The sequence below is a fragment of the Platalea leucorodia genome (assembly GCF_965183815.1).
Source record: "Platalea leucorodia genome assembly, chromosome: 7".
Classification (NCBI taxonomy): domain Eukaryota; kingdom Metazoa; phylum Chordata; class Aves; order Pelecaniformes; family Threskiornithidae; genus Platalea; species Platalea leucorodia.
The window spans coordinates 2,161,736-2,188,212 of NC_138829.1; the positions used below are offsets into that span (position 1 = coordinate 2,161,736).

Genomic DNA, 26,477 nt, shown 5'->3' on the forward strand with positions numbered 1-26,477 from the left:
AGGCCGTTCCCTCTCGTCCCATCGCTTGTTCCTGGGGAGCAGAGACCGACCCCCCCGGCTCCAGCCTCCTTTCAGGCCGTTGCAGAGAGCGATGAGGGCTCCCCTCAGCCTCCTCTTCTCCAGGCTGAGCCCCCCCAGCTCCCCCAGCCGCTCCTCCCCAGCCTTGTGCTCCAGCCCCTGCCCCAGCCTCGCTGCCCTGCTCTGGCCACGCTCCAGCCCCTCCATGGCCGCCTTGGGGTGCGGGGCCCAGCGCTGAGCACAGCATTCGAGGGGCGGCCTCACCGGTGCCCAGCACAGGGGCACCATCACCTCCCTGCTCCTGCTGGCCACACCGTTCCTGACACAAGCCAGGATGCCATTGGCCCTCTTGGCCACCTGGGCACACTGCTGGCTCATGTTCAGGGGCTGTCGACCAACACCCCCGGGTCCTTTTCTGCCGGGCAGCTCACCAGCTACTCCTCCCCAAACCTGTAGTCACCCACCCTCCTAACGCCAGCATCTCCCCAAAACAGCCTCATCTCACACCACGGTGCTTCACGCCCTCCATGGGGACCCTAAGAGGGATACAGTTGCTGTGATGCTGGAAGCAGAGCAGCGTCACCCCAAACCCAAGCACCTAAGGCAGGAGGCAGCAGAAGGGCTGAGCCCTCTCTCCACCTGCCAGCGACCCCAGAGCCAGCCCTGCCTGAGCAGCGAGTCCCAAACCTCAGCCACGGGGCAGCAACGCGAGCAGCCATGGGGAAAGAAAGAGTTATGAGCTCCTAAAAAGAAATAAGCACACTGTATCCCATGTCTTAAATGTGGCTGTGGCCAAATGACTCTGCACTTTAATGGCCAGCATTAAACCAGAGACTTGCTCTGAAATGAAACTGCTGTGGGTAGATCTGCCATAACACAACAACAGAGGATCTATTTCTGAGTTCATTTTTATTTTCCTAGTGCTGATCGCTGTGAATAATTTAATCCTCACTGGGAAGACTGCTAATAAGACACTGCCGTTCAAATGAAATGGGCTTTGCTTGTGAAACTTGGGCCTGGACTTGTATTCAGATTCAATTTCAAATAAATAAATAAATGCACAAATAAAGAATATAGCCTCTGTTTCTGGGGCTGTTTTTTGGGCAGCCAGATTTGTCTTCTGTGTCCAGCAATTTTATGCAGAAGGGAATAAAGTCCAAGATTTAATTGTTTTCTTCCTCCCACAGGATTCCATAAAATTTTATGTTATTTCTTCTAAGTCTGTTGGTTTTTTTTTCCCCCAATGTTTTACACATAATTGCCTCTTTGTTTTCAGTAAATCTATATATTGCTATTCTCTTTCTTCCAGCTGTTTCCTTTACTGTTCTAGTTCATCTACCCTCTCAACCAATTTTATCAAGCTCTGTTTTATCTCCAAAATTGAATCTTCAAAGTTATTGAAGAAATATGTTTTTCTCTATTTTCATTTCCTCTCTGAACTCTGCCAGGGCTTGTGTTAGATGTATTTTGGAGCTCTGCATAGTTAGAGGTGTTGCTGGGTTTATTCCACCTCATTGCTATGAAAAATGTACCGGCATACCCTTCCTGAATGCCCTGTGTTTTCTTTGCTTCTCCCACCATTCTACTCCACAGATCTTGCCTCTCTTTTCCACTAGAGATGCATCAACCAAACCCAACTATCTTCCATGATTTGTAAGTGGAGGAAAAAACATCTCATTTCAATTCATACCATTACACCCAGCTAATATGCATTATCTCATTTTAAAACATTAGGTACTGCATAATTTCAGTGAATTTGAAAGTGCAGCAGATATCAATTAACTGAATCATAACATATGCCTTAGGATACTCTTCTCAAAACCTCTGGGCAAGAGTAACTTTTCTCGATCATAAGGTAAGAATGGACTTTTAACAAACATCTTTATCTTAAATAATACAAACAAACCTCACTAACAAACTAAGACCTATTAGGCTAGCCTGCAGTGTTTGATTTTCCACCACTGGAACTAGAAGTATAACAGGTTCCCAGGAAGGGACCAGCATTTTATATGCACTTTGTACCTTGCAGACATGTTGCACACCTGCAGAAGCAGGGAGGAGCCACATCTTTGATATTTCTGATCGTTTCTGTAGAAAGACCCTCATTTCTCGCAGCTTTTCCAACTGTAACCTCTTTACAAGCGTTTCACAAGCTTCTCCTCTAAAAGAGGCACTGCACACAGGAACGCGAGAATGTAAGGCTGGAAGAATACCCGGTGTGACCAAGCCATTGCCCAGCTATCATAGCCACCAAGGCTATAAACCGTCTCATAAATCTCACTGCTGTCACGATTAAAAATCTGCATGTATTTACGGCCAATTCATATCTATGTATTCTTGCATCAATGTTGGCTTTTAGAGCTTTAAACAGTTATTTTCCCTCTCTGTCAGCTCCATGGTGTACACTCAAGAGTGCAATTTCCTTAGGAAGATGAAATGTGGCAAATTATTAGTGTCCTGTAACATCAAATCCTGCTTTGCACACGTTCCGTTTTGAGTCCAGCCATCGTGAACATGCACTCAAATGCACAGCTGAGGTCTCGATGCTGCCTTACAGAAAGGCTCAGCGGGATATTTGTCTTTACATTGGGCATACATTGGGTTTTCATGCCAGCAGTACCACAGTGATCCCTAGACTAACTACTGCAGCCAGGCAGACACTTCTCTACATCCATTCCAAACACAACAAACAACCCAAGTTAGCAATACATTTGCCTTGGTCTCCAAGATCAACAGCTTTCATTTTAAACTTTGCATTTCTGAAACCACCGAGGTCCTTTTGATACGAGAATTCTACTTTCCCCTACATGAGCAATACCTCTGTGCTGGTTTGGGCTGGGGTAGAGTTAATTTTCTTCATAGTAGCTGGTATGGGGCTATGTTTTGGATTTGTGCTGAAAACAGTGTTGACAACAGAAGGCTGTTTTAGTTCCTGCTGAGCAGTGCTTACACAGAGTCAAGGCCTTTTCTGCCTCTCCCCCCACTCCACCAGCGAGGAGGCTGGGGGTGCACAAGGAGCTGGGAGGGGACATGGCTGAGACAGCTGACCCCAACTGACCAAAAGGCTATTCTATACCATGGGACAGCATGCTCAGCATATACAGCTGGGGGAAGAAGAAGGAAGGGGGGGACGTTGGGCGTGACGGGATTTTGTCTTCCCAAGTAACCATTACGTGTGATGGAGCCCTGCTTTCCTGGGGATGGATGAGCACCTGCCTGCTGATGGGAATTCCTTATTTTGCTTTGCTTGCGTGCACGGCTTTTGCTTTACCTATTAAGGTGTCTTTATCTCAACTCACAAGTATTCTCACTTTTACTCTTCCGATCCTCTCCCCCATCCCACCAGAGGGGAGTGAGCGAGCGGCTGTGCGGTGCGTAGTTGCTGGCTGGGTTTAAACCATGACAGATTTCTGCTAAAGCAGAATGATGTAGGTACAGCATTTGTCTGCTGCTGGGCTTTGACTAATTTTACTATTGAGAATCAGAAGTAAAAGCATGGACAAAGTGCAAGAGTAGTGCAGATAAATTGCTTCTGGCTACCCCAGGACAGCTTCGGTGAGCAACTGGAACTGCCCTGGGGCATATGGACCTTGCTGCATAGCATCAGCAACTTCCATCAAAACATGCCTATCTTTTGTGCCATGGCCATCACCAAAACATTAAATATAAGTGCCTCCAGGACTGCTTTTTGAGGAAATCCCCCCTTCAAAGTAATATTTCTCTTTCAAAAACTATCTGTTGCTGCTCCTCTCTGAGCCAGACCCTTTAGTCACTTGTTAAACACACCTGAACTCACTATTTCTACCAAGTTATATATATAACATAGTTTTGTAGAGTTAGTACAAATGGATATTCTACATCTCCCTTGCCTCAAAATTCATTTAATTTATCAATCTAAAATGACCAACTCTTCTTATATAATCAATCTTTGTCAAACCAATGCTACAGTTTACACTATTTTTTCTTTAACTTCTTCACTTAGGTTACATTTTCCTTTGAAAGTTTTGCAGAAACTTGAGGTCAGGCCTGTTCTTGCTTGGATCATATTTATTTTACTTCATCTTTAATACCAGGATTATCTTTGCCATTCTCTGCATCTGACTCAAACACTGGTTTGGAAATTTGCTGCGGGACCTGAGACCTCACGAATCAGTTCGTGCAGAAATCTGGACACCCTGAATGTCTCATCCAAGCAAAATTCAACTCCAAAAGTAAAGCTTCATGAATCTTATTCTGGTAAATTCTCCTTTCATAGTCTTACTGACATTATTCATCCTATTTTTCCTTCTTGAGACAGTGTCATCCAAAACTGAAGACCATTTCCAAGTATTGACTTATTTTTGGACATGCTTAGATGATTTTGACCTCTACCTCACCCTTGCCATCTGTCTGCTTCTTTCACCGATCCGATACGTGCAGAGATGAAGACCCTTTCAGTCCCAGGTTTTCTTAGCCTGTACCAGGCCCAACTCCAGAACGGACCCTGGACTCTCTCTCCTCAGCCGGACACTTTTGAACCTCTGACATAACTTACTTTGCTGAACATCCCCTATAAACTGCTTCCATGAGCCAAAGCCATCTTAAAGCAGCCATAGACCCACTTGTGGTGGGAATCCCTTCCAAGCATACTTAAAGTCCCATTACTGGATTGGCAGCAAGCCCACCTAAGAATCCTAGTAAGTAAAATTCAGAGGAATTTCAGTTCAAACATAATTATCCGAGACCACACGACAGAAACAGGGAGGCACAGCACCACCACCATAAAGTCAGCGCATTTGCATTACAGTAGAAGGGCTAAGCTCCTCCATGCCCCATGAGAATTCGAGAGCAGCCTAAATATAATCCCACGATGAAGCAAGTCACTGCATGAACAGCCGAAGTAAGGAACCCTGTTTCTCTTGTACTTTCTTCTCATCTTCTCTGTATGGATTCTCTGGTGCTCAGTGTAGCTTCTGCAATGGTTTTGAAATGGGGAAACAGATAAAGTCTCTGTATTCTGTACCGCCATCTATTTTAAGTTAATGTGCATGCTTAAGATTTTTAGTTCTCCATCACTAGGGAGAAGTCAGATAAAATTGCATACCAGACTTAGAAAGGTTTTATAAAGACAAAAAAACAGGAACACCAGTACCACCCAGATACACAGCAGCCAGACACGGAACGCATTTTCTCTCACACACACACACATATATATACGAAGAATAAATTAGACTGCTTCAGTCCAATCGTAAGTGAATTACAGGAAGCGCCTCTTTAAAGTGCAAAGGGAGAGAGGCAGTCAGGCTACAGTTTCCCTCCCTCCCGTAATGCCAACGACACGAGACTTGGAAAAATTCTAATGTAGCTGCAACTTATGGGGAAATACTGCCTTTGGACACCTGAAGTACAGTATACTTCTACAGATTAATCAGAAGCTGGATGGAGATATGGGCACGTATAGAAAGTGGACACTGGCCCCAAAATATCACTCACCCCCTCACAGCAAATGCAGCAAAGAGCAGCAAGAGCGCTCTCCTCCCCACAAAACACCCTCTTCCAGCAAGATTAAGCTGTAACCTCAAACCTGTAACCTCAACATCTCCATGCACGCTCAGCACGCCAACCACGCTCATCCTGGACCATGCCACACGGCACAGCACCCAGGGGAGTGCACGTAGGTATGGCCTCGGGTACGTCAGCTGATAAAGATGATATTACATCTGTGTGATATACATAGATGTGCGATAACAACATGCACACACCAGCACACAGAGCTATCTGAAGTAGTTTGGGAACTGGGTGCATTTTTTAGCTAGAAGCGATCAGCAAGTACACATTGTTGAATTTCAGTCTGATGGGCGCTGATTATATATCAGACATAGATCATTATTTTCTCAGAAACCCTTCTTGATTTGAAAAGAAAATTAAGGCGGCCCTTAAGAATAGCCATAAACTGCTAATTTTCTCCTTTCGCAAAAGAAAAAAAATGCAACTTTCAAAATTTCTTTTCAAGAAGGCTTTATGAAGGACTAGTCCTAGACTAAGCAATATCTCAAGGGGCACAAAGTTTTGAGATGGGTTGCGGCAATCATCCTGCATAATACATCTAAGAGGAATAAGCTGCTAATTACCAATTTTCAGAAACAAAGCTGTATGAGCTCCTGTGAAGGAGTGTGATTAGAGGATTAGTGAGATATGGCTGGATATGTACAGATTTGTTCTGTGTGAGTGTCCAACATGGCACAAATGGCACAATCCAGGGAAAATGTCTCTCATTCATTTCTGTAGATCGTTTAACATCAATGTCCCTATTCTAGTTTACCTTTTCACAGTCAGCATGTCTACATGCTGCCTGCACACTGCAGCACATTAACATTTTGATCCAGGATCAAATTCTCATGTGTCAGACCAAACGCCTCAAAGACCAGCTAAGATGAATATTACAATTAAAGGGTCGTAGGCTCATAGCTCCATATGGTTCAGTAATTGCTAGATGTATGCAGGAGAATCACTGCAAAGGAGAGGGTCAACAATCTTTCTAAAAACATTTCACCTCATAACTGACATGACCTCGTGAGAGGGAGTGCAGACAAGAGGAGATCAGGCTGCTTTTGTTACTGGTTCTACGTCTTCATGTTTTTGATCAACAAATTCAGTCTGGTCAAATGTAGATCCAACAGGAGACTGGCTGCCACATCCAAAATTATGAGCTCAAAAATTAGCAAGCCAGATAATGCTTTGAAGAGAATCACAGATTTGATTACACCTGGCCTAATTAACACCCAAGTCAGAAGTCCAGCAAGGATTCAAATTAATTTCTTCAAGGAAAATATTCATTCAACTGTTGACTTGTGGGAACAAATTCCCTTCTGGCTCATATGAAAAAACACCAAAATCACTGGAGCTATCTCCATGTTCACCACTAGAAAATATGGCTTTTGTATCTTAAAGATATACGCCAGTGCAGCACAAAATGGCTTACAATAAACTCATTCTAGGTTGATGATATTAAATTAAATAGGCTGGTATTCCCAGCCAGGGTTTATTTTGCTTTGTTCTTTTGAGACGTAAATCTTCTGGTCTAAAGAAAATATAAGTACAATTGTGGATGCACTAAATAATAGCTACACTAAAGAAATTCAGGGACAAAATTAGAATTAGACACGTCCAAAATATAGGAGGTCTCTGTGGATGTCTGAGCTTACTATAAAGTCCTTTTGTCTTCTTTCTCCTTTCATCCATTACAGACAGGAGACAGCTTGCTCTCTTAATGAAGCTGACAACAATAAATATACAATAAATACGACTCACACCAGTATGGCCTCTTTCATGTTGAGCTTTGATACTCAAAATACAGCAAGAGCATACTAGATATTTGTGAATAAAATCGGTGGCTTTCTTCAAAAAGCTTGTAACGTGAGTAATTAGGAAAATAAATCAGTTGGCTAAATGTCATGTGGGCTTTAAGCTCCAACACATCACTTCAGTTGAGAATTTCCAGCTCAGGCAGTCAGACACTAAGGACTAAAATGTCAAAAAGCACAATTAACTGGGCAGATGCACAGGCTGAACGTCACACTTGGGCAATACAACCCTGCAAAGAGCCTAATGAAACAGGAGCGGTAGAAGCAAGGATGGAGATGGTGGGAACTTCCATGATTAGCACCTCCAGGAACCGAAAGGTCAAGTTCTGATGACTTGGTTGTTTAGCAGACAGTGCCTGAGACGTCACAAATTTGGGGCCTTTCAGGCTCTGTGAAAGACTGGAATGAATTTTAATCTCTACATGATTGAAGAGAAAAGGCTAGGACTGCCTCGAATCAGGCTGAGGCAGAGGTCATGAATAGGACAGAGAGGACTTGAGAGTGAATTGACCTTGACATTGCAGTCAGCTATCTTTTTTGAGAAGAAAAACAGCAGCAGAGTGTAACTCAGAGGCTCTGACCTCTATCTGGAGAGCAAAAAGCCAGCCTAGGTCTGCACAAAGGATATGAACAAAAGCACATGTGGCACATGTGAACCTGACTTGTGGTGACTCTAATTTTCCTGGTGGCACCATGCAATACCAACAACCTCTTTGCAGTTAATGAGAAACATGATATATTTTCATTCAGTTTTAGAGCCACGCCACACAAATAATATTTGGTACAGAGGAGCCAAGGTCTTTCATTCCTTTGGTGCAGCAGGATTTTCTAAGAGCTGACCCTCCTCAGATATCAAAAATAATTCACACCTGAAGGAAGAACTGAGCTTAGAAGAATCTAAAGAGTACATATATATTCACACTGGATGGGCCTGGACAAGCATCAGCCTAAAATAACCACTGAAACCTCTAGAGAAAACTTGTGGGGAACCAGGGAAGTACAAGAAAGGTATCCAATGACAAACCCAACGCCTACCTTGAAAACAGGGAGGTGGGAGGAGAAGCTGGAGAGCTACAGCTCAGACACCTTAATTTCAGTTCCCAGAAACATTATTCTGCAACAAACAATCCAATAATTTGCGAGTGCTTGAAAGATAACAGTGAAATGAGTCACTGTCACTAGGGATTTGTCAGCAGCAAATCATGTCAAAATAATCTAATTTCCTTCTTTGAGAGTGTAAGAGAGACAGGTGGTTGGGGAGACATCGCTGATATCCTGCATCTTGGCCTGAGCCAGGCGTCTGATGCTGTTTGCCGTGACATTGCCAGAAGCCAGCCATAAAAGTGTGACCCGGTATGGTGGGGAACGTTGAGCACAGGGTGGTGTAAAACTCATCAGCCAGCCAAGCTGGCAGAGCCCTTGCAGAGGCTGATGGCCAGATCCGAAGCCCTGGGGTCTGGCTCTATCCAAGCCAGCTACTTGGACAAAGGAAAAGAACTGGACAAAGACAGCACAGAGAACCATCAGGTGGGAAGGGGGTCTGCAAGATAACACCTGGGCTTCACAATGGATCACAGCTGAACCGGGAATCAGCAGCATCATGCTGCTGTGCATCAGCCTGCGATGGAGGAATGGGTATGGGTGAAAATAGCAATAGTAATCCCATCTAGACAACTCAGCGTATAAGGAAAATCTGCAGGAAATGGGTCCATGTCGTTTAGAGGATCCTGAAGGTTGACAGGACAACAGTCTAACTAGGTGCGGAGCAATCAAAAGAGGATAAACTACTCTCCATCCCCACTACAGGCTGGACAATGAGGAAGGGCCTTAAACTGTACGAACAGAGGTCTGAATGAGAAAGAGCTGTAGGGCAGGGATGGGACAGAGAGCGCGCAGAGGCTGAAGAACATGAATAGTTTTGACCGATGCCTTTCAGGAGGCAGGTAGGGCTGTTTCAGGCCACCTTCCACCAGTGCACCACAGCCATGACACTGACGGTTTCAGAAAGCCCAATGTATGCACACATTGAAAGGAATATCCTTTTTGCTAATACATCTTTACAATTTCAGCTCGCTCCAGCAGAGCGAGATGTTTGGTTTTCTGGGTTCAGAGTTACAGAGCTTAGCTTGGAAAGGACAGTAAAACCCAACAGTCTCTCTTTTCATACCACCAAAGACTTAAATGGAGGAGATCTGTAGAGATGCACGTTTTCCCTCTGTAGCTTTCAAAGTACAATAGCATGTGTTGAGGGTACCAAAGACAACACAGGGAAAACACATCTAATGAGATCATTCGTAAGTAACAGGCCTCTTCACTGATGAAAGTGCTTGGCATGGTTTCACATTGTACACCTAAACACATCGTAATTACCCTTAGAAAACAAGTTACAGAAGAAACTGCATCTATTGGCCTTCCCAGTGCAAACCAGGACCTCCAAGAGAAAAAATAACCATCCCTCGTTGCAGAGGTCAGTCCCTTGTTGTTTCATTTTAACAGAGAGCAGGCGCTGGTCGTGGCCCTGCCCTCTCTGTGCGCAAGCCAGTCCTGCCACAAACAGGAAAATGAGGATGGATACAGTCTATTACTTGTTACAAACAATAAAAAGGATAAACTGTGCCAATAATAAATATGAATGATAAAATAAATCTGAAAAAGCTGCTACACTTTGAGTGAAACAGTCGATTAAAACAGGGGAAAAATAGCTTTATTGATAAGAAAATGTATTAATGGGCATACTAAGTACAAAGGAGCCTGGAAAACTGAGCGAGAGATATATATTAGTTGTGAATGGTTTGAATATATTTTCAAGGGCCTAGGCTACCTAGAAATAACATTTCCTCTAAAAAAAATGTAGGATATGCCTCCTCTTTGTTTACTCTTCAGAACTTTTATTTACCGACCCAATAATAAATGAAAGGTGTGAAATTTCCCTTTTATTATGTGGAAAGCTTCTGAATATAAGAAGGAGAGCGTGAGAAATCCTGTTACTAGGAATTTTCTATCATAAACTTTCCTCAAGGAAGCTGCTTGTGCAGCTTACTAACGCTGCCACCAGCCTGCAAAGACCCTCCACGGCAGATGACTGTGGTCCCCACAGTTAGAAATTGAGGTCAGAGCGGTGCACAGCATTGCTGCTTGATAGCAACAGGCATGATGTAAATCTCTTTGCGCCAAGCAGAACGATGCTCCCCAGAAAGGTGGTGGAACTGGACAGCATGGCAAAGTGCAGGGAGCACGAGGTTAAATCCCTCCCCTGCTAAGCCATTGACACAGAAGATGCACAACCTACATGTCCCGTGCTCTTTGAAACCCTTCATCTGCTGATGCCACTGGCAAGACTCCTATCGTCTTCAATGATTTAACTCGTAACACGGTTTCTTTGCTGAGAGGAAAAGAGTACAAGAGGATCTCACACAACATGGAAAACACAGATTTTTCCAAAGCCTGATGGAAGCAACCTAAAGAAGGAGGCTCTCCAAAAAAGCATCGCTTCCCCGCAGCAACAAAGATCCTCCCAGCTTTCACAGTATCTCAGTGACTGCTGTAATGAGTCCAGCGTCCTCTGGACGAGCTCCATTAGAAAAACCTGATTATGTACCAGCACAATCGAGGTCTAATTTCATTCCCGCTGCTGAGTGAAAGGAATGTGCCTGCTGACACCATTTTTTTCTCCACAGGTAAAATGAGTTGCAAAACTTCCTATTAACAGCAGTGGACAACACATCTGAATAATAAAAATAAAAATAAAATCTGCCATGAGGGAGCGCAGAGAAAGTGACAACCTTTCTTTAAATACGTATATCGCCTTAAAAGACTCTATTTTATGAGATGCTTATAGTCACAAAGTTAAACATTTGAAAGTTAGACAGGAAGACAGTGATTTATAGAGCGACATAAATAAGTGTGTAACCAAGTACATGATGTAACACAGCAGCATTCATGGACAGAATTAGTTATGCACCTATGTCAATCGAAATAACCTTAAACTTTTAATGCTTCACCTCACAATCACAGCTTTAGTTGAAATGCATATTTCTTTTAATTATGGGAATAAGTCTCCCAAGTAACATGGGACAACAAAAAGGAAATATATTTACTTAGCATCTTCTTCAGTCAAACTGGTCAATGGCAAAAAAAACAGCTGAATGACCAACTTGATTATTCCAATTCACCCTTCCGTGAGTTGGCTGGTTGTTGACTTTGTTACTCCCAGCTCTTGCGGGAAGGGCATTTCCCTGCTGAGGCTAGCCATGGCCACGGCACCCTGGCACCCCTTCCCCCTTGCCAACCTTCTCTCCTCCGGCAGAACTGTGGGAGTCCTTTCATGATGTTTGCTGATCTTTGTGGTATTTTTCCCTAACTCCTTTTTTCCCCCCCCCCTAACTGCAACATTCTTTCTCATTCTGCTGTTTACCTTCTTCTCATGATAATTTGTGGGGATTTCACTGAACACCACAAGCCCTAGTAAAGAGTCTCATGGATTTCCCTCTATCCATTCTGGTTGTAACTCACTGTGTACATTTGCCCTTTGATTCCTCTCTCTTAACTAGTTATTAATTGTGAGGCTAATCTCTTTTTTATCATCTCACAGCATAGTTTCTTTAAAATAGGACATGACCTAATGCACAACACAAAGCCAGAAGAAAACCTTTGCTCTTGAAAACACCATATGTAGGAAATAAAGCAACATGGACAGTCCACTGTCCATGCAGGCATTCCCATTCGCTCTCAAAAGCCCACAAAAGCTTTTCCAAGAAACAACCTTTTTTTTGGTTCCTTCCAGGAGGTGCCACATATCTGGCAGCTCTGTAAGCTGACATGCTAATGAATGTGGGTGCTACCAGCTTTTCCTCACCTTGTGTTATCTCTGACAGGGTCCCTCTGCAAGAACAGCACCATCAGGAGGAACTAATCGCCTGTTTGGAAGTCAAGGACTAACGCTTGCCTTGCCGAGGTGGGAGCAGAGTGCTGCCCGATTAGGCAGGATCTAACCATGCCATATCTCCCCAGTACTTCCCCTCCCCTTACTGCTACAGAATTAGGAAGAAAGCTCCAATGTCAGTGTATCCTCCTCAGACTGGATATAAGGAAGAAATTTTTTACAATGAGGGTAGTGAAACACTGGTACAGGTTGCCCAGAGAGGTGGGAGATACCCCATCCTTGGAAACATTCAAGGCCAGGCTGGATGGGGCTCTGAGCAGCCTGATCTGGTTGTAGATATCCCTGCCTATTGCAGGGGCATGGACTAGATGGCCTTTAAAGGTCTCTTCCATCCCAAAGCATTCTATGGTTCTATGATAAATCATGAAACGAGTATCCTACAAATGAGAGCAGTGAGAGCTGTTGCAGCTCTGCAGCACTTTAGCACTGCCATGAAGTGGGAGGGAGCATCACTCTGACCCTGGAAGCTCCTCACCCCGAAAAAGCCCTGAGCGTGAGTCAGACAGCAGCGGGGTGTCCCAGACCTTCAGAGATACCAAATCTGCATAAAGGCCAGTGAGTTTATTTTACAGTGTGTGCAGATACTCTTTTCTGTAGCTTCTCTGCTGCTGGCTCCATCCTATTTCCCACAAATTTCCGCAGCCTTTCCACCTAACTGCCTTAGTCATAAAACTATTGGAAAAGGCACTACCCAAGAGCTATTTATCCAATCCTAAAACCCATGTTGGGAAGAAGCAGGGTGAGACATCACAGAAAGATGCTGGTCTCACTCGATGTACAAGAGGGGAGAGACGCATGTGCAAGACCTTCCTGACTTTCAGAGGGTTACATTTATACTGGAGGCTTTCTGCCCAGCTTGGTGGCATTTAGGATCAGGGCATCCATGTGCTCTGGGAGGGACAACCTTGTCCTTGCATTAGCATGAAACAAACCCAAACTCCACCACATTTCAACCTACCATTTATGTGCACTGAAGGCTTTTAATGGAGCACAGATGCTGTTTGCTTCATGTTGACCCTCCCTCTCTTGAGTTTCAAGGGGATAGCCTAGCTTCATGGAGCTAACTTGAAACAGATGGAAGTACCAACACACCAGTGTCAGCAAAAAGCTACCAGGGTTAGGAGGGTGCAAATTTCTGTGAACAAACCTGAAAGAAATACTGATGGATTAAAAAGTGCCATTTTCCCAAGATTATCACTTTGACTCCTCAGATCATCTCCTAGATACCATATCCAGGAGAAGCAGAGCATTCAAAGACACCCTATTCTGATTCTTCATATTTTAACTATAGATATGCAACATTTACATCTACTCCCATTCCTCCTCTCATTCTCACTTCTTCAAAAAAAAAAAAAAAAAACACCAACCTTTTTGTCTAAAGATTGTCTTTGGTCTTGCCCTCAGACACTGCTGTGAACTGCTCTGTGGTGTAAGACTATCTTCTACATGACCAATTGTCAAAAAGAAACCTCTATGAATAATTCAATTTTTTCCAATAACATCTGTGTTTATGCTTCGGGTTCTGGGGTACTCACTGCTATGCTGTCTTTTGGAATTTCTAACAAGAAAAAGACACATCTCAGGAGGTTCTCTCAGTAACTATAGTTTTAATACTAAATAAGAAAAAATTCAAATGATCTCATTCTCATTTACAATTTTCCATCTTGCCAGTGTTTGCATATTCATTACCTCTCCAGGTCACTAGACACACATTGCCTTTGACCTTGCTAAATGTCAAAAAGCTCCTAGCATTTTGCTTTGCTGATCAAGCCATCAATTATTTCCATATATTTTTCCTTCCTTGCCCTGTTCAGATAAATTACATACAAAGCCATAATTGCTCATGCACTATGCTGAAATCGTTCTCTATCATTTTTCACTGAAGATTTTATAGAAGAGATTTTGACTGCTGTTTTACGTAAAAGCACTAAGAGAGTTTTCTGGAAAATTTCTAGTCGAAGAACTAAGGAGCTGGGAACTCTACCCATAGGTTAAACTCAAGGACAGTGGTAACAGTATCTGGACTGCCTAAATATATATATTGCCACAGGGAAGGCTGAATCTTTAGACTCAGGTAGGCAGCACGTATCTGTGCCATATGAGAGCAACCCTGGGAAAAACCTGCAACCTAGGGATGCAGAGTTCCTCCAACACAACACAACAAGATGGAGAAAGCAACTTCAGAGAGCAAACCAAAATGTTAAAGACAAATGGGAGCAAGATATATTTTTAAGTTTTAAAGTTGTTAAGGTCACTCATTAATTCCCATACTCCAAAAAGACATGAAAAATGGCCCAGAAATATAAAAGCAGCAAGGCTCAGTTCTAGCCCTCTTTTAGCCTGCCCTCTCTCCCACCACAAATGGCCTAAATCAAAACCAAATCCTATCTACAGAGAAGGAAGTCGTTCAGAAAGTAATAAACCAAACAGTCTGGGAATGTATTGGATTATTATAACACTTGTCTTTAATACTAATCAGCTTCTTCCACTCAAATCTTCAATTATAAAGAAAAAAAAAAAGATATAACTGTGATGTAAATAATATGTCAAATGTAAAGACTGATATTCTTTATCATTTCAACCTGCTTAAAAATAGATTTCAGTGCTTATTTAAAAATAAAGACACTTTCCCCATTCAATTACTCTTCTCACCTATGGAGATTCCCTGACTACTCCCCTTTTTCATACATTTTCATCGTTAAAATTTTATGAGCAGATTTGAAAATCTAGAAGGTTTCACTCTCTGGGAGTTCTACTTGCGCTCCTGAGCTCCACGCACAACACAATACCATTAACTGGCCTGGCTCTGCCCAGCAATACGAACGAAGAACTTGGGAGTGCAAAAATCTTCCTAAGTAATGAGCTGCTGTCACGGCCCCGGGAACCACAGGGCACTTTTCTGAGCTGAAACTCCCTGTGAACATCGCCAGACTAGAGCAGTGTTCCTGGTCCCCGTCCCCCTTCCTGCCCATCCCCACTCCCTGCAGGGCTTTGTCCACCCAGCTTCCAAAAAAGCCATCCACGGACTCGGAGTCTGTACGCCTCCTGGCAAATTACTGAAGGGATTAGCCATCCTACCTGTTAAAAATTTCTCATAATTACTTTCCCAAATCTCCATGAGTTTTAAGCTCATTAATTCTAGTTCTATTTTGGACGGAGAACACTTCATTCCTTTCTTTTGCAACAACCTTTTATTTCATTATTAATATAATATATAATATTTACATATACATATTTCATCAGGCACATATTTAGACAGTCACAGGATAGATATGGCAATTTTTCTGAGCTGCCAAATTGCCTGTCTAAAGCATAAAAGATTATTTTTTCCCATCCTCAGCTGCAAATAACATCTACAAGCAAAGCAAAGCAGACCCAATTCTGAACTCTTTCCTAACGATATAAAACCCAAGCAACTAATTTATGCCCCACTGATACACTCCAGATTTGCAATGATGCACCTGAGATCATAATTCAGCCTCATATTTCTTACTAATTAGCTCTGTTCCATTTCAAATATAATCCCTGAAGAATGTTCCCCTTCAGCATGATTTCATTAGTTGTTTAGAATTTATTACCAAATAGGAATGACATACATAAACTGCAACTTAAACTGAAAGGAAAATTCAGAGTATCACAACGTGGCCGACTGTTCTGCCAACCAGGTTACCATGAAATATCTTTGATGCTTTAAGAGGCTTTACAAGTACTTGGAGACCAATGCATTTGGAAAACAGTTTATATTATAAACAATATTTTATGTAGCACCAAAGTAAAACTAGAGCATATAAAAATGCAAGCCCGACACGCAGCAATGTCCACTGTGAAAAATGATTCTGTCCTTCCTGCTATCATCACTTGATAAGGTACACAATGTAAACATTTGATTATATTGTACCTGATGGCATTTTTATTTCCCGAGCATTCTCTTCCAGCAGTAAAAGTGGTGCATTTAAATTATTACTGGATTGCATCCTGTCTGCCAACAGCAGGCATTTATTTATTTTAGCTTTTATTTATCAAAATTTGCGCACAAGAAAATGGTCGGCACTGCGAGCAGGTGCAGGGCTCTGAGCATTGTCACCGCACGTGATTCCCACTTTCCACTTGTCTTAGTGCCCTTCTGAAACTGAACTGGGAAAAGCCGCTTTCAGAAGCACATGTCTGGAACAGCCCTTCCTTTTCAGATGCCACCCTCTCAACTCAGAGCAAGGAAGCCACGTCCTAGAAACCCTCCTGGGCTCATGGCAGGAAGGTTCATGGCTAGTGGGGCTTCTGATGGGTCCCCCAAGGGCAGGCACAAGCTTTAGCAGGAGCTGGGGCTCCGTCCGGGCCAGCATCTTTCATCTTTGAGCACCAGTGTTGGGGGAAACGAGCAGCATGTCTTGCAGCACCAAAAAAACAACATCAACAGTGCCGTTGCACGAGCGCTTTAAGTCACCATGAGCCAGCACAGGTCTCTAAACAGTCACATACGTGCCTCCTCTGCCCCACTCAGCAGCCCTTTGCCACTCGCAGGCATGCAGCAAACCACGCTTGGGAAATGAACCAGTTAAATGCTGGCACTGCTGCTTTGCGAGGCTGATTTTGCACGGTTAGCCCAGTCCACCCAGTAAACTGCTCATGTCATTTAAACCTGCTGAAGGGATCCTCTGGGACCCAGCAAATGGCCTTCTCCATGCAAAAAGCTCTCCAAAATCTGGAAGAAAGATCCAAAGGGATAAATGCCATTCTCTGAAGGGCTCATACATTGACCGTACTACAGATTTGGTGCTGCCTGCTCCTCTCCAGGGCAGAGACGCCAAGACAACATCCATGGGTCCTGGGAAAATCTCTGCTCTCCAAATGCTGTCTCTGCTTGCACAGCTCCTAGGGAACCCACGCTGGCAGGACTTCACAGACCAGGCTCTGCTGATGACTTATCTACAATGACAGATGTCCCTCAGCTCTATCCCTAGCATCATGACTGGCTTCATCTTTCTTTTATTCTGTGGGGGAAGGCAAAGAGCAGCAAGAAATGAATGCAAGCACTTTACAGGGTGGTCTTTTAGTCTTGTTCTTCCCTCAGAGGTCTTCTCCAGTCTCCCATGGGAGGTGGACAGTAGAGTAACAACAGCAACCAAATCCCATGGAAGGTGTTTAGCTTTTCTTGCTGTTGGTGCTGTACTTCCATGATCCTAATTAATCGGTTGAGAAAAGCTAGCAGGGCTCACAAAATCTACCAAACAATAAAGATCAAAAACAGCAAAGCCCATAGCTTGTGATGAGTGCCAACACACCTAAGAGGAAACATCACAGGGTAAAAATAGCAATAAGCAAAGGATACGACGTTTATTGATCAAATCAGATATTGCATGTCTTTCATTACTACAGCATCCTCAGAATCTCGTCTCCAAAGCCTCTAGGTCAGGAACTGTTACCTCTATTTTAGAGATAGGGAACTGGGACAAAGAAAAATCATCCCAGACACTTCCCTTAGGACAAGCTCTGCTGCTTTCTGTGGATGCTTCACTCTCCATAGCCACAGAAGGAGCACAGGTAGCTAACTTTCAGATGGTTAAAATTTTCAGCTAAATTCCTCTCCAACACCTACTCGATTAGACCTCAAAACAAGTATCTTTGCTGTATTTTACTGTTGAGCAATCACTTCAGGACATGACAAGGATTGCATGACTCAAAGTGTACCGAAAAGCACACCAGCCACATCTTGTGCAACAGACCTGGGCTAAGAGAGATGAGTCTGTCTTTAGTTTTAGTTTCCATGATGCCTTTATAATTTCGTATTAGAATTGTTAGAATTTGGTGGTAAGCATGAAAAATCAAAAGTCTTAAACCATGACTTGAGGCCAAACTGTGACAAAGCACAGAAACCAGTCATTTTCCTAGACAACTTATAGTCTGGGGTCCCGAAATCAGTGAGCATGGGGTTAAAGGGATGGCAGAGGAAAAGAGAGGAGAGGAAAAGAAAAACTCTGTTAAAACTGGTCAGCTGAACTGAGAGTGGATCAAATGGAGAAAAAAAAAAATAAAAAAAGCCTTTATCTTTGAATTTATCCTTAGTTTTTCTTTAATTTGAACCAACAGATATGACCTAGAGCAGTAGTTCCACTAAAAGATTTGCCCTGTGGAGCAAATACACCACTTTGGTGAGACAGAAAGTCCTACTCTCACAAGTAAAAACTCTTCTGACACCCCAGAGAATGGGAATGTACCCAGCTACCAACGTCCATGATCATATCTACTTATGCACCCACACACCATATATAAAGTGAAATCAATGAGTTATTATATAAATGAAAGTGTTTCATTAAATATCTTTCCCTGCTTATAACTGATAGGAGCACCTAAAATAAATATTACAAAATTACTGAACAGAACTGATTTTTATGACAATTGAATAAATGCTATGGTAGTTACAGAGACGATGCTGAAGTCGATGTGAACACACGTACTTTCCTCCCACAAGAAAAATAATAAAAGCATTACATAATATCTGCTTTGTCCATTCGTCTCCAAATTGTCACTTGCTAGGATCTGAATAAAGTGAGAAGAAATCTAAACAAGAACAGATTAAAGAAAATTCTCCTGTAAATACCTGTTATGCTCCTGCTTATTATAACCATTTTGAAGTTGCGTCTCTCATCTCTTTCAGAATACGTGAACTCCTGCATCTAACGCAACACTAAAAATGCATAAAAACAGAGCTTTTTGTCTGCCAGTAAAATACTGTAAAATAATAGCAATCCAAGCAATGCATCCACCAGGCTTTGGAAGTCAGTGGGAGTCATCCCACTGGGTCCATCAGGGACTGGCTGAGGGCCTGAAGAAGTGCAGCTGGTGGGAAGTCTACAACCACATCCTAGGAAACATTCCCCAGGACCCAGATCCAACTGTCCCCTTCCTCTAACATGAAACTCATGAGTACCTCCCTGCTGAAGATAATAACAGCATCTGCTTAAAAGCTTTGAAATGGAGGCCAGGATAAACAATGCAGAGCTCACTGGATAAACAGAAGAGTTTCTACGACTGAAAGACTTGAAATAAAGTCTTCCAGGGCAAAATGTGGGACACATCACAGCTGTTATACAGAGCCATGTCAAGAGTGCTTCTGAGTACTTGTTCTTCCAGTATCCCCCAGTGAACTGAGCTGAGGTTTTTTTTTTTTCCTGAGGTTTTTTTTTTGCTTCTGAGGCAAGCAAAGCTGAAAATTACTTTTATTACCTGAAAATTACTTTTATTACCTGAAAACACATTAAACAGAGCTCCTTCTGGGCTTGTAACGCTCCCAAGGGCTGATGAGAAAGTCTTGGCACTGGGGATGGGACAGCCAGCTTGCCCCGGGGGTTTGCTGTTTGCAACTGCTGGAGTGGATTTACCTCCAGAGCTTTCCCCCTGAAGGTCTTGCTTTATCAGGTATACCCTCCACACGTGTATTTGTACATGAATTTGTACTGAATTACTTGAAGAAGCCTCCATCATCCACCTGTCTATCATCCACACATCACGGCAACCACCTCAAACCAGGATGTTGTAATAACCATGCTGGACTCTGCACAGACGTACAAAAAAGATGATGTACACTGACAAAAAGCGAATATAAACTAAATGGCTAAGATGGAGGATCCTAGTAGCCAGAAAACAAAATCTTTTCTAGTTCCCACAGCAAATCAGTGACAGAAAAGGGGAAAGAAGCCACTTTCCCTGCTCCTTATTCATGAAGACCATTACTCCACTGTTTGTATAGCAGTTCTTGTATGCAGGTTCACAGGGCACTCCATGAATCAGCTCTTACTAAGTTTATTATTCATGTTTCCTCTCTGCCGTTGAAGATCATCAAGGCCTGCAACACCACACAGGCCAATCTTTAGTCCAAGCTATCCGAAAATCTTTCATGTTATCAACTTTCTCATCCATCACTGTTGCTCTCTGAGGAACTATTCTTAGTCAACAATTTCTATAAGCCACACTGCTGCCATCCTCCCAAGCTGTCCCAACCCGGTGTCCCAAGAGCAACAGGCTGAGGAGTATCACAGCAAGTTTTCACCACCTTTGTTTTCTTTAATTTACAACTGTACTGAGCAATCTTTTCTTGTGTTTTTAATGTTTGCAATGGATAGCAAAGACATATCCCAGCAAAGCTGTGGTAGCCACAATATACCACACCCAGCCTGTGTGCCTACACCTGATGAACTGCAGCAACCGAAAATCCCTGCAATAGTTTTGTGCTGCTGCTCTCTGCATTTTCCCCCCAGCATCAACCCCTTCTCTCTCTCACCGTTCACGCTGCGAGGGCCCAGGACACAGTACTGCCAGCTCTATCAGCCCTGACAATGACCTGTGCCCTGGTGGCATCTCCATTTACAGGACAGACTTGGGGCCCTGTCCACATATCCTACATTCTGCCCTTCTGTGTCTTTCATCTTCTACCTTTTCGCAACATTTACCTTCTGTAAATCACCTTTTCTGTGCAGCTAAAATTAACTGCCTATAATGATGACAGCTTGTTATAGGAGATCTGAAAGAGAAGCTGCGTGTCAGCAGGAGTAGTCCTAGTCATGATAACCACAAAAGCCATCATCAGAGTAGCCATGATCCTGGTGATAATGACATGAGTAAAAATTCTTGTGTCAGCAAGGGCTCCCCAGTGCAACCACAGCTATAAATTAAGACAGCTCGTGCAGGCTGGTCCAGCCCATTCGTACAGGAGCCAGTCTTCCCTACAACAATCCACGTGCTTTAAAACTGCCATCAGTAGGATGCTAATACACCTGTGATCCTTTTAGTCTCTACAGGGAAAGACAGACCTCTCCGGAGGATGATCTAAGATCCAAGACATCTGCAATCTCTAGAGACATAGCCAAAGACACCTCTGCTCCCAATTTAGGTACATCAGTGCAGGTGGGATGAAGCCAGCTCTAATGCAGACGGACCCGCAAGCAGGAGAAGCCCAAGTGAGAAGGCTCCAGCTTGCCTGCAGGCTTGTCTCAGGAGGCTCTTGGTGTCATTAATCCACGTGACTGCTGGCTGGGACAGAAGCATGCTTTGATAAAAAGCTGTGCCGGCACACCAGTAAATAGCTCTGATGAAAGCACTGCAGATACCACAACATGTAATCAAGTGCATAAATAATTTGTTATACAACAGACCTTGGAAAAAACAAATCAGTTGATTATTAGTAATAACTATGTATATTGCAGCATCTTATCCCTGGAGGCCCCAAAAGAGGTCAGTTGTGCTGAGTACAGAACACTGTTAAAAAGCAAATATGCCATAATATTTGGGCATCTGAAACCAGAATAAATGAGGGCTGCACAAGCCACTTTATTAAAAAGTAAAAATAAGTACCAACAATACAACAGACACATGAAAGTCATTTAGTGAACATCTTTATCAGATATACAGCAACAAAGAATAGCTCATTATTTCCCATAAACCACATCAAACCAGACTTTTCATTTTCCAATAATAAACGCTGAGCATTTCCAAGATAATTGATTTCCCCTTATGCTTTCCTTCCCATTCCTGATGCTGATGGTTCGCATTCAGAGTCAGAGCAGACTATGCAGCTCCGCATGCACATCAGCTAAGACGGAACAGCTCTTTCTGTCATTTTTTGCTTCTTGTTTTACATGGTATCAACAAATGAGATCAGCATCAGATCTGCATTCACAGAAACATGTCCTCCTATCTCCTGTGCTTGTTCCTGGGTCAAGAAATTTAAAGCTAGGCATTGGGAAAACAATGATTGCCTCACACTTTTTTCTTTTTTTTTAATATAAATGGGACTCCTATGTCATTTTTACTTCTATATTCACATTAAAATCATGGATTCAGGGAACTACAGAGCCAAACAACACAGCATCAAAAATGTAACAACCACAAGACTCTTGCTGCTGTGTATTTAGGGGAGAAATAAATCAACTTCCTTTTCTCAACAAAACCACGTGGAAAGAAAATAAGCGTCTACTTACACTGTACAATGAGCTGTACCAAAGCTTCTCTGGGTTTCACGTTAAACCCATTGTATTGGCTGGTCTGGCACCTGTAGGTTCCCGTCATCTCCCTGGACACGTTCACTATCCTCAGGATCCCATCGTAGCTCTCCGTCTGCATCGCCCCGTCCGGCATCGCGACCTCCTTGTCTGCTCGGGACCAGAGAATGATGGGCTTGGGCTTCCCTGTCACCTGGCACTGCAGCTCGATCGTGTCCCCTTCCCTGGTGACCAGGGGTGACTTTTCTTGAGGAACAGTCAAATTGGGTGGGACTTCAAAGGAGAAAAAGAGACAGTTCTACAATTAGCATGACAGAAACATCAGGTGGCTTTCTTGCTTGTACATTCATAATTATATATGAAGAACTAATTTCTACACAGACAGCAACGCATAGTGACTACATATATTGGAAGACTATGCAATGCTACTATGTTTATAAGACAAGGTGCACAGCTGCTTGAAGTGGTTAAAATAAGATTTAACAGCCCCAGCTATGACACTTATTTGCCTCCCTGCGCATCTCTGACATGCCAATACGCCGTACCAGTGTCACATCAGCGTGTTCGGACCACCAGTCGCAGCTAGCACTTTATCACTGCAAGTTACGGCTTTCCTTTTTATGAGTATTTGGCACTAAAACCCCTTTTTTATAACAGACTGGCTGCTGATTTTATCCAGCTCGTAATGGCCGTGCAACGAGGAATAATCCTGCCAATTCAGAAATCAGCTCAGAATTCAAGACCTGAAACCGAAATGCAGTTGGCGTCTTTCTATCGCAGGAGGTTTATCAAGGTGGTAGAGATTTGCATTAACAAATCTGGAAGAAATATGTGAACAACTGTTTCCAGCAGGAGTTAGCCCCTTGGAGCAGGAATACCTGGCACTGCCACATAGGGAGCTGGCGATGCCCAAGGACCCATCCTTCCTCCTCTCCGCAGTCTAACAAGAGTGAGACTTTCTAATCGCCCCCAGTGCCTCTCCAAATTACCAGCCACGGCTCTGAACCACCAGTCCTCAGCAGCAAGGAGAAGAATGAGCTTGCCACAGAAGAGACGCTGATGTGCAAGGTGCTTGACCAGGACAGAAATGCCACAGCATCCCTGGCAAAGGCGTCGGTGTTTGCACGATGGGCATCCCAGTGAGCTTCCACCGTCGGTCCCATCAGAGGCGGCCTCTCTGCCTCAGTCATTTAAGGTGAGAGCATTTGATAATTACAAAGCCCTGCAAGCTCCGCTGGCCTGACAAGAACGGTTTTGCCATGTCCAATTATCGTTCCCACCTCGTCACACCCGTATTGGGTTTATAGCCAATCTCTTACTCCTCTCTCAGCACAACACAAACAAAAGCTGGCTCTGAAGCTGCCTGTGATCTCCAGATCACGCACGGTGCCTTCGGCACCACGGACCCTTGCTTAGGGGGAGGGAACAGGCTGCTATGTGGTGGGTGAAGATATGGAAAAGCCTGATTTAAACACTGCCCACCCTCTCTTTCCTTTTGTGCCTTCTGAAAACTTGGCTGCCCTTACGGGTCTTCTGAAACATGTAGAGAGATGCTTTCTGTTTTAACAGTCCCTCCTAGGAGCATTACCTCTCCGTGCTGCCCTGCCCTCAACTACTTTGCTTGAATGCCAGGACTGACAAAATACAGCCTGCACCGTAACTCCTGTTAGCAGGAAAAAATAACCAAAGGCTATTTTCAGGCCCCCAGAGACAGAAACAACAGACTTGTACCAGTGAGAAAGCGTTCCAGTTTTCCCCCGGGATCTACCCTGTGTCTCTGGACCTGACAAGACTGCTAGGAATCAGAGTTTAAATCAGAGATTTTCACAGGTGCCAAAATGTTGTTTTCAGCTGTCTCAAAGGCTTTAATAGCTCCTTCTAAATCCGGTGGGACATTGTCCTGGTTTTGGCTGGGATAGAGTCAATTTTCTTCTTAGTAGCTGGCATAGTGCTGTGTTTTGGGTTTAGGATGAGAACTATGTTGATAACACACTGATGGTTTAGTTGTTGCTCAGCAGTGCTTACACCAGTCAAGGACTTTCCAGCTTCCCATGCTCTGCCCGGTGCACAAGGAGCTGGGAGGGGGCACAGCCAGGGGGGCTGGCCCAGACTGGCCCAAGGGCTATTCCGTACCGTATGGCGTCATGCCCAGTATAGAAACTGGGGGGAGTTGGCTGGGGGGCAGCGATCGCTGCTTGGGGATGGGATGGGCATCGGTCAGCGGGTGGTGAGTGGTTGTGTCATGCATCACTTGCTTTGTGTATTCCATTATTATTACTACTTTACTTTATTTTATTTCAATGATTAAAATGTTCTTATCTCAACCCATGAATTTTCTTACTTTTACTCTTCCAATTCTCTCCCCCATCCCACTGGCGTGGGGGGAGTGAGTGACTGACTGTGTGGTGGTTAGTTGCTAGCGAGGGTTAAACCACGACAGACATGCAGTAGTGGAAATAACTTTTTCCACAGGAGAGTAAAGGAAAAATTATTTTATACTTCAAAAAAACAAGAAGGAAAAAAAAGAAGAAAAAGAAAAAAAGAGAAAGACTGCTTAATAAAACATTCCCAACATTAATAAAACATTCTTATTTTTCACTTATGCCTGTGTGTGCCATAGCAGGTCCTCAGCACAGACCAGTGCCCAGGAGACCTGGATCACTTGGAGGGATCCCAGAGAACCACCCCATGAAGAGGCCCAGAAGCGCCTGGTGAGGAAGGGCTGCAGGACATGAGATGGTCCACCACAGCGAAGGGAGGGTGGTGCAAAGCCATGACAGCAGTCTTGTCAGAGCTCTACCAGAGCTCAGAGAAAAAATACAGAGGGAAAAGGGTGCTGAAGGCAGCAAAGGACGAGACAGAAGGAGCAGACGAATGCTGTTCTGCTCCCCTGAGCTGTTCTGACTGCATTTCTCCACCAGCATGTGCCCTTCCCTCTCCCTCATTTCTACATCCCACGCTTTTGCTGTGAAGTACACGGTGCTTGCGCTGGACCTGCATCAGCCAGGTGCTTGCGGTGGGACTCCTCTACCTTCTCTCCTGAAAGCGAGCACATCAAATAGATACCAAACAGCCACTTCCTAAAGCAATGCTCTATGAAAACACAGACTAAACTGGGAAAAAGGTATTGTTCCAAGAAGAAAAATACAGTTTAAAGAGAAAGGTTTGAAAGCACACTGCGCACTGCCTGCCTGCAGGGAGGAGCCTCCTTCTGAACATTTTTTGCAGCTCACCTGGCTTGTGGCTTCTCAGCTTAGTTCAAATAATACACAGCTCTGTCTGGATCAGTAAAAAAAACATTTACTTTGTCTCTTCCATCCTGGGCAGTGGATCTGCTCCCTGCTGTAAATGTGCTTTGATCAAAGCATGTCCCAGTTGGTACAGATGCTGCAGGCTCCCTCGTAGCTCTCCTCTCACCCCCTGCCCCTCTGGCACCTCCAGCTGCCCCGGGGAAGCACAGCCTCCTCCCGTCTCAGGGATTCACTGACCGTGAGAATGTGAGGCCAAGACCAGGGGTCACTGCCCTCCAACAAAATACCTGCTGCCAAAAGGGAAAAGGTCTGCTGTCTGCTATGTACCAGCCTACAGCTCTATCTACAGTTCTGCTTGGGACCCCAGATGGGTCCAGGACATGAGTTTTCCCTTTGGTGGTTGTCCGTGTAGACCTATTTCTGGACACGTTGTGCTGGCAGCCTGTTCCAGACGCCATCCTTTCCAGACTGCCATCAGAGCAACAGGTCTGGACTATAAAATCACACCCTGTCTTAGCCTCAGAAATCACCCACTTTCTGGCTGGGGCAAGGGCTGTAACTTCTCATCTCAAGCACTGAGCCAGGAGCAAGACTTGCCTTCGGCACAGCGAGTGGTCCTGTGCAAATGCTGCCTGTGAAGGCAACAAATGATGGGAGAGAGACAAAAAATGAGAGAGGAGGCAGCAAAGCCAGCTTCACGTCTGGAGGCTGACCCAACCCTGCACTTGAAACAGGGATGGGATACAAATAAATTGAGCAGCTGTTCCCCAGATACCTACAACGTTCTTCTGGTTTAAGAAACTCCTTGACTAAGCTCATCATGGGAGGAGTAAACAGAGAAATGTATTCTGTCCATGAGGTGGACCCAGGGAGGAAGGGGGGCAGAGATGTACGAGTGCAACTGGGGGCTCATGAAGATTTGCTTCCCATG

The 26,477-nt window shown here is 44.0% G+C and overlaps 1 protein-coding gene across 2 annotated transcripts in view; it reads right to left on the reverse strand.

The window, feature by feature from the left end:
• Window positions 1-26,477, reverse strand: part of MDGA2 (MAM domain containing glycosylphosphatidylinositol anchor 2) — a gene marked incomplete at both ends in the record, with an annotated part of 386,860 nt that overhangs the window by 106,631 nt on the left and 253,752 nt on the right. For both annotated transcript variants that reach the window (XM_082317068.1, XM_082317067.1), the window contains one exon: window positions 22,275-22,568. In XM_082317068.1, coding sequence (XP_082173194.1) covers window positions 22,275-22,568 — 294 coding nt within the window. The remainder of the gene's footprint in view (window positions 1-22,274; window positions 22,569-26,477) is intronic.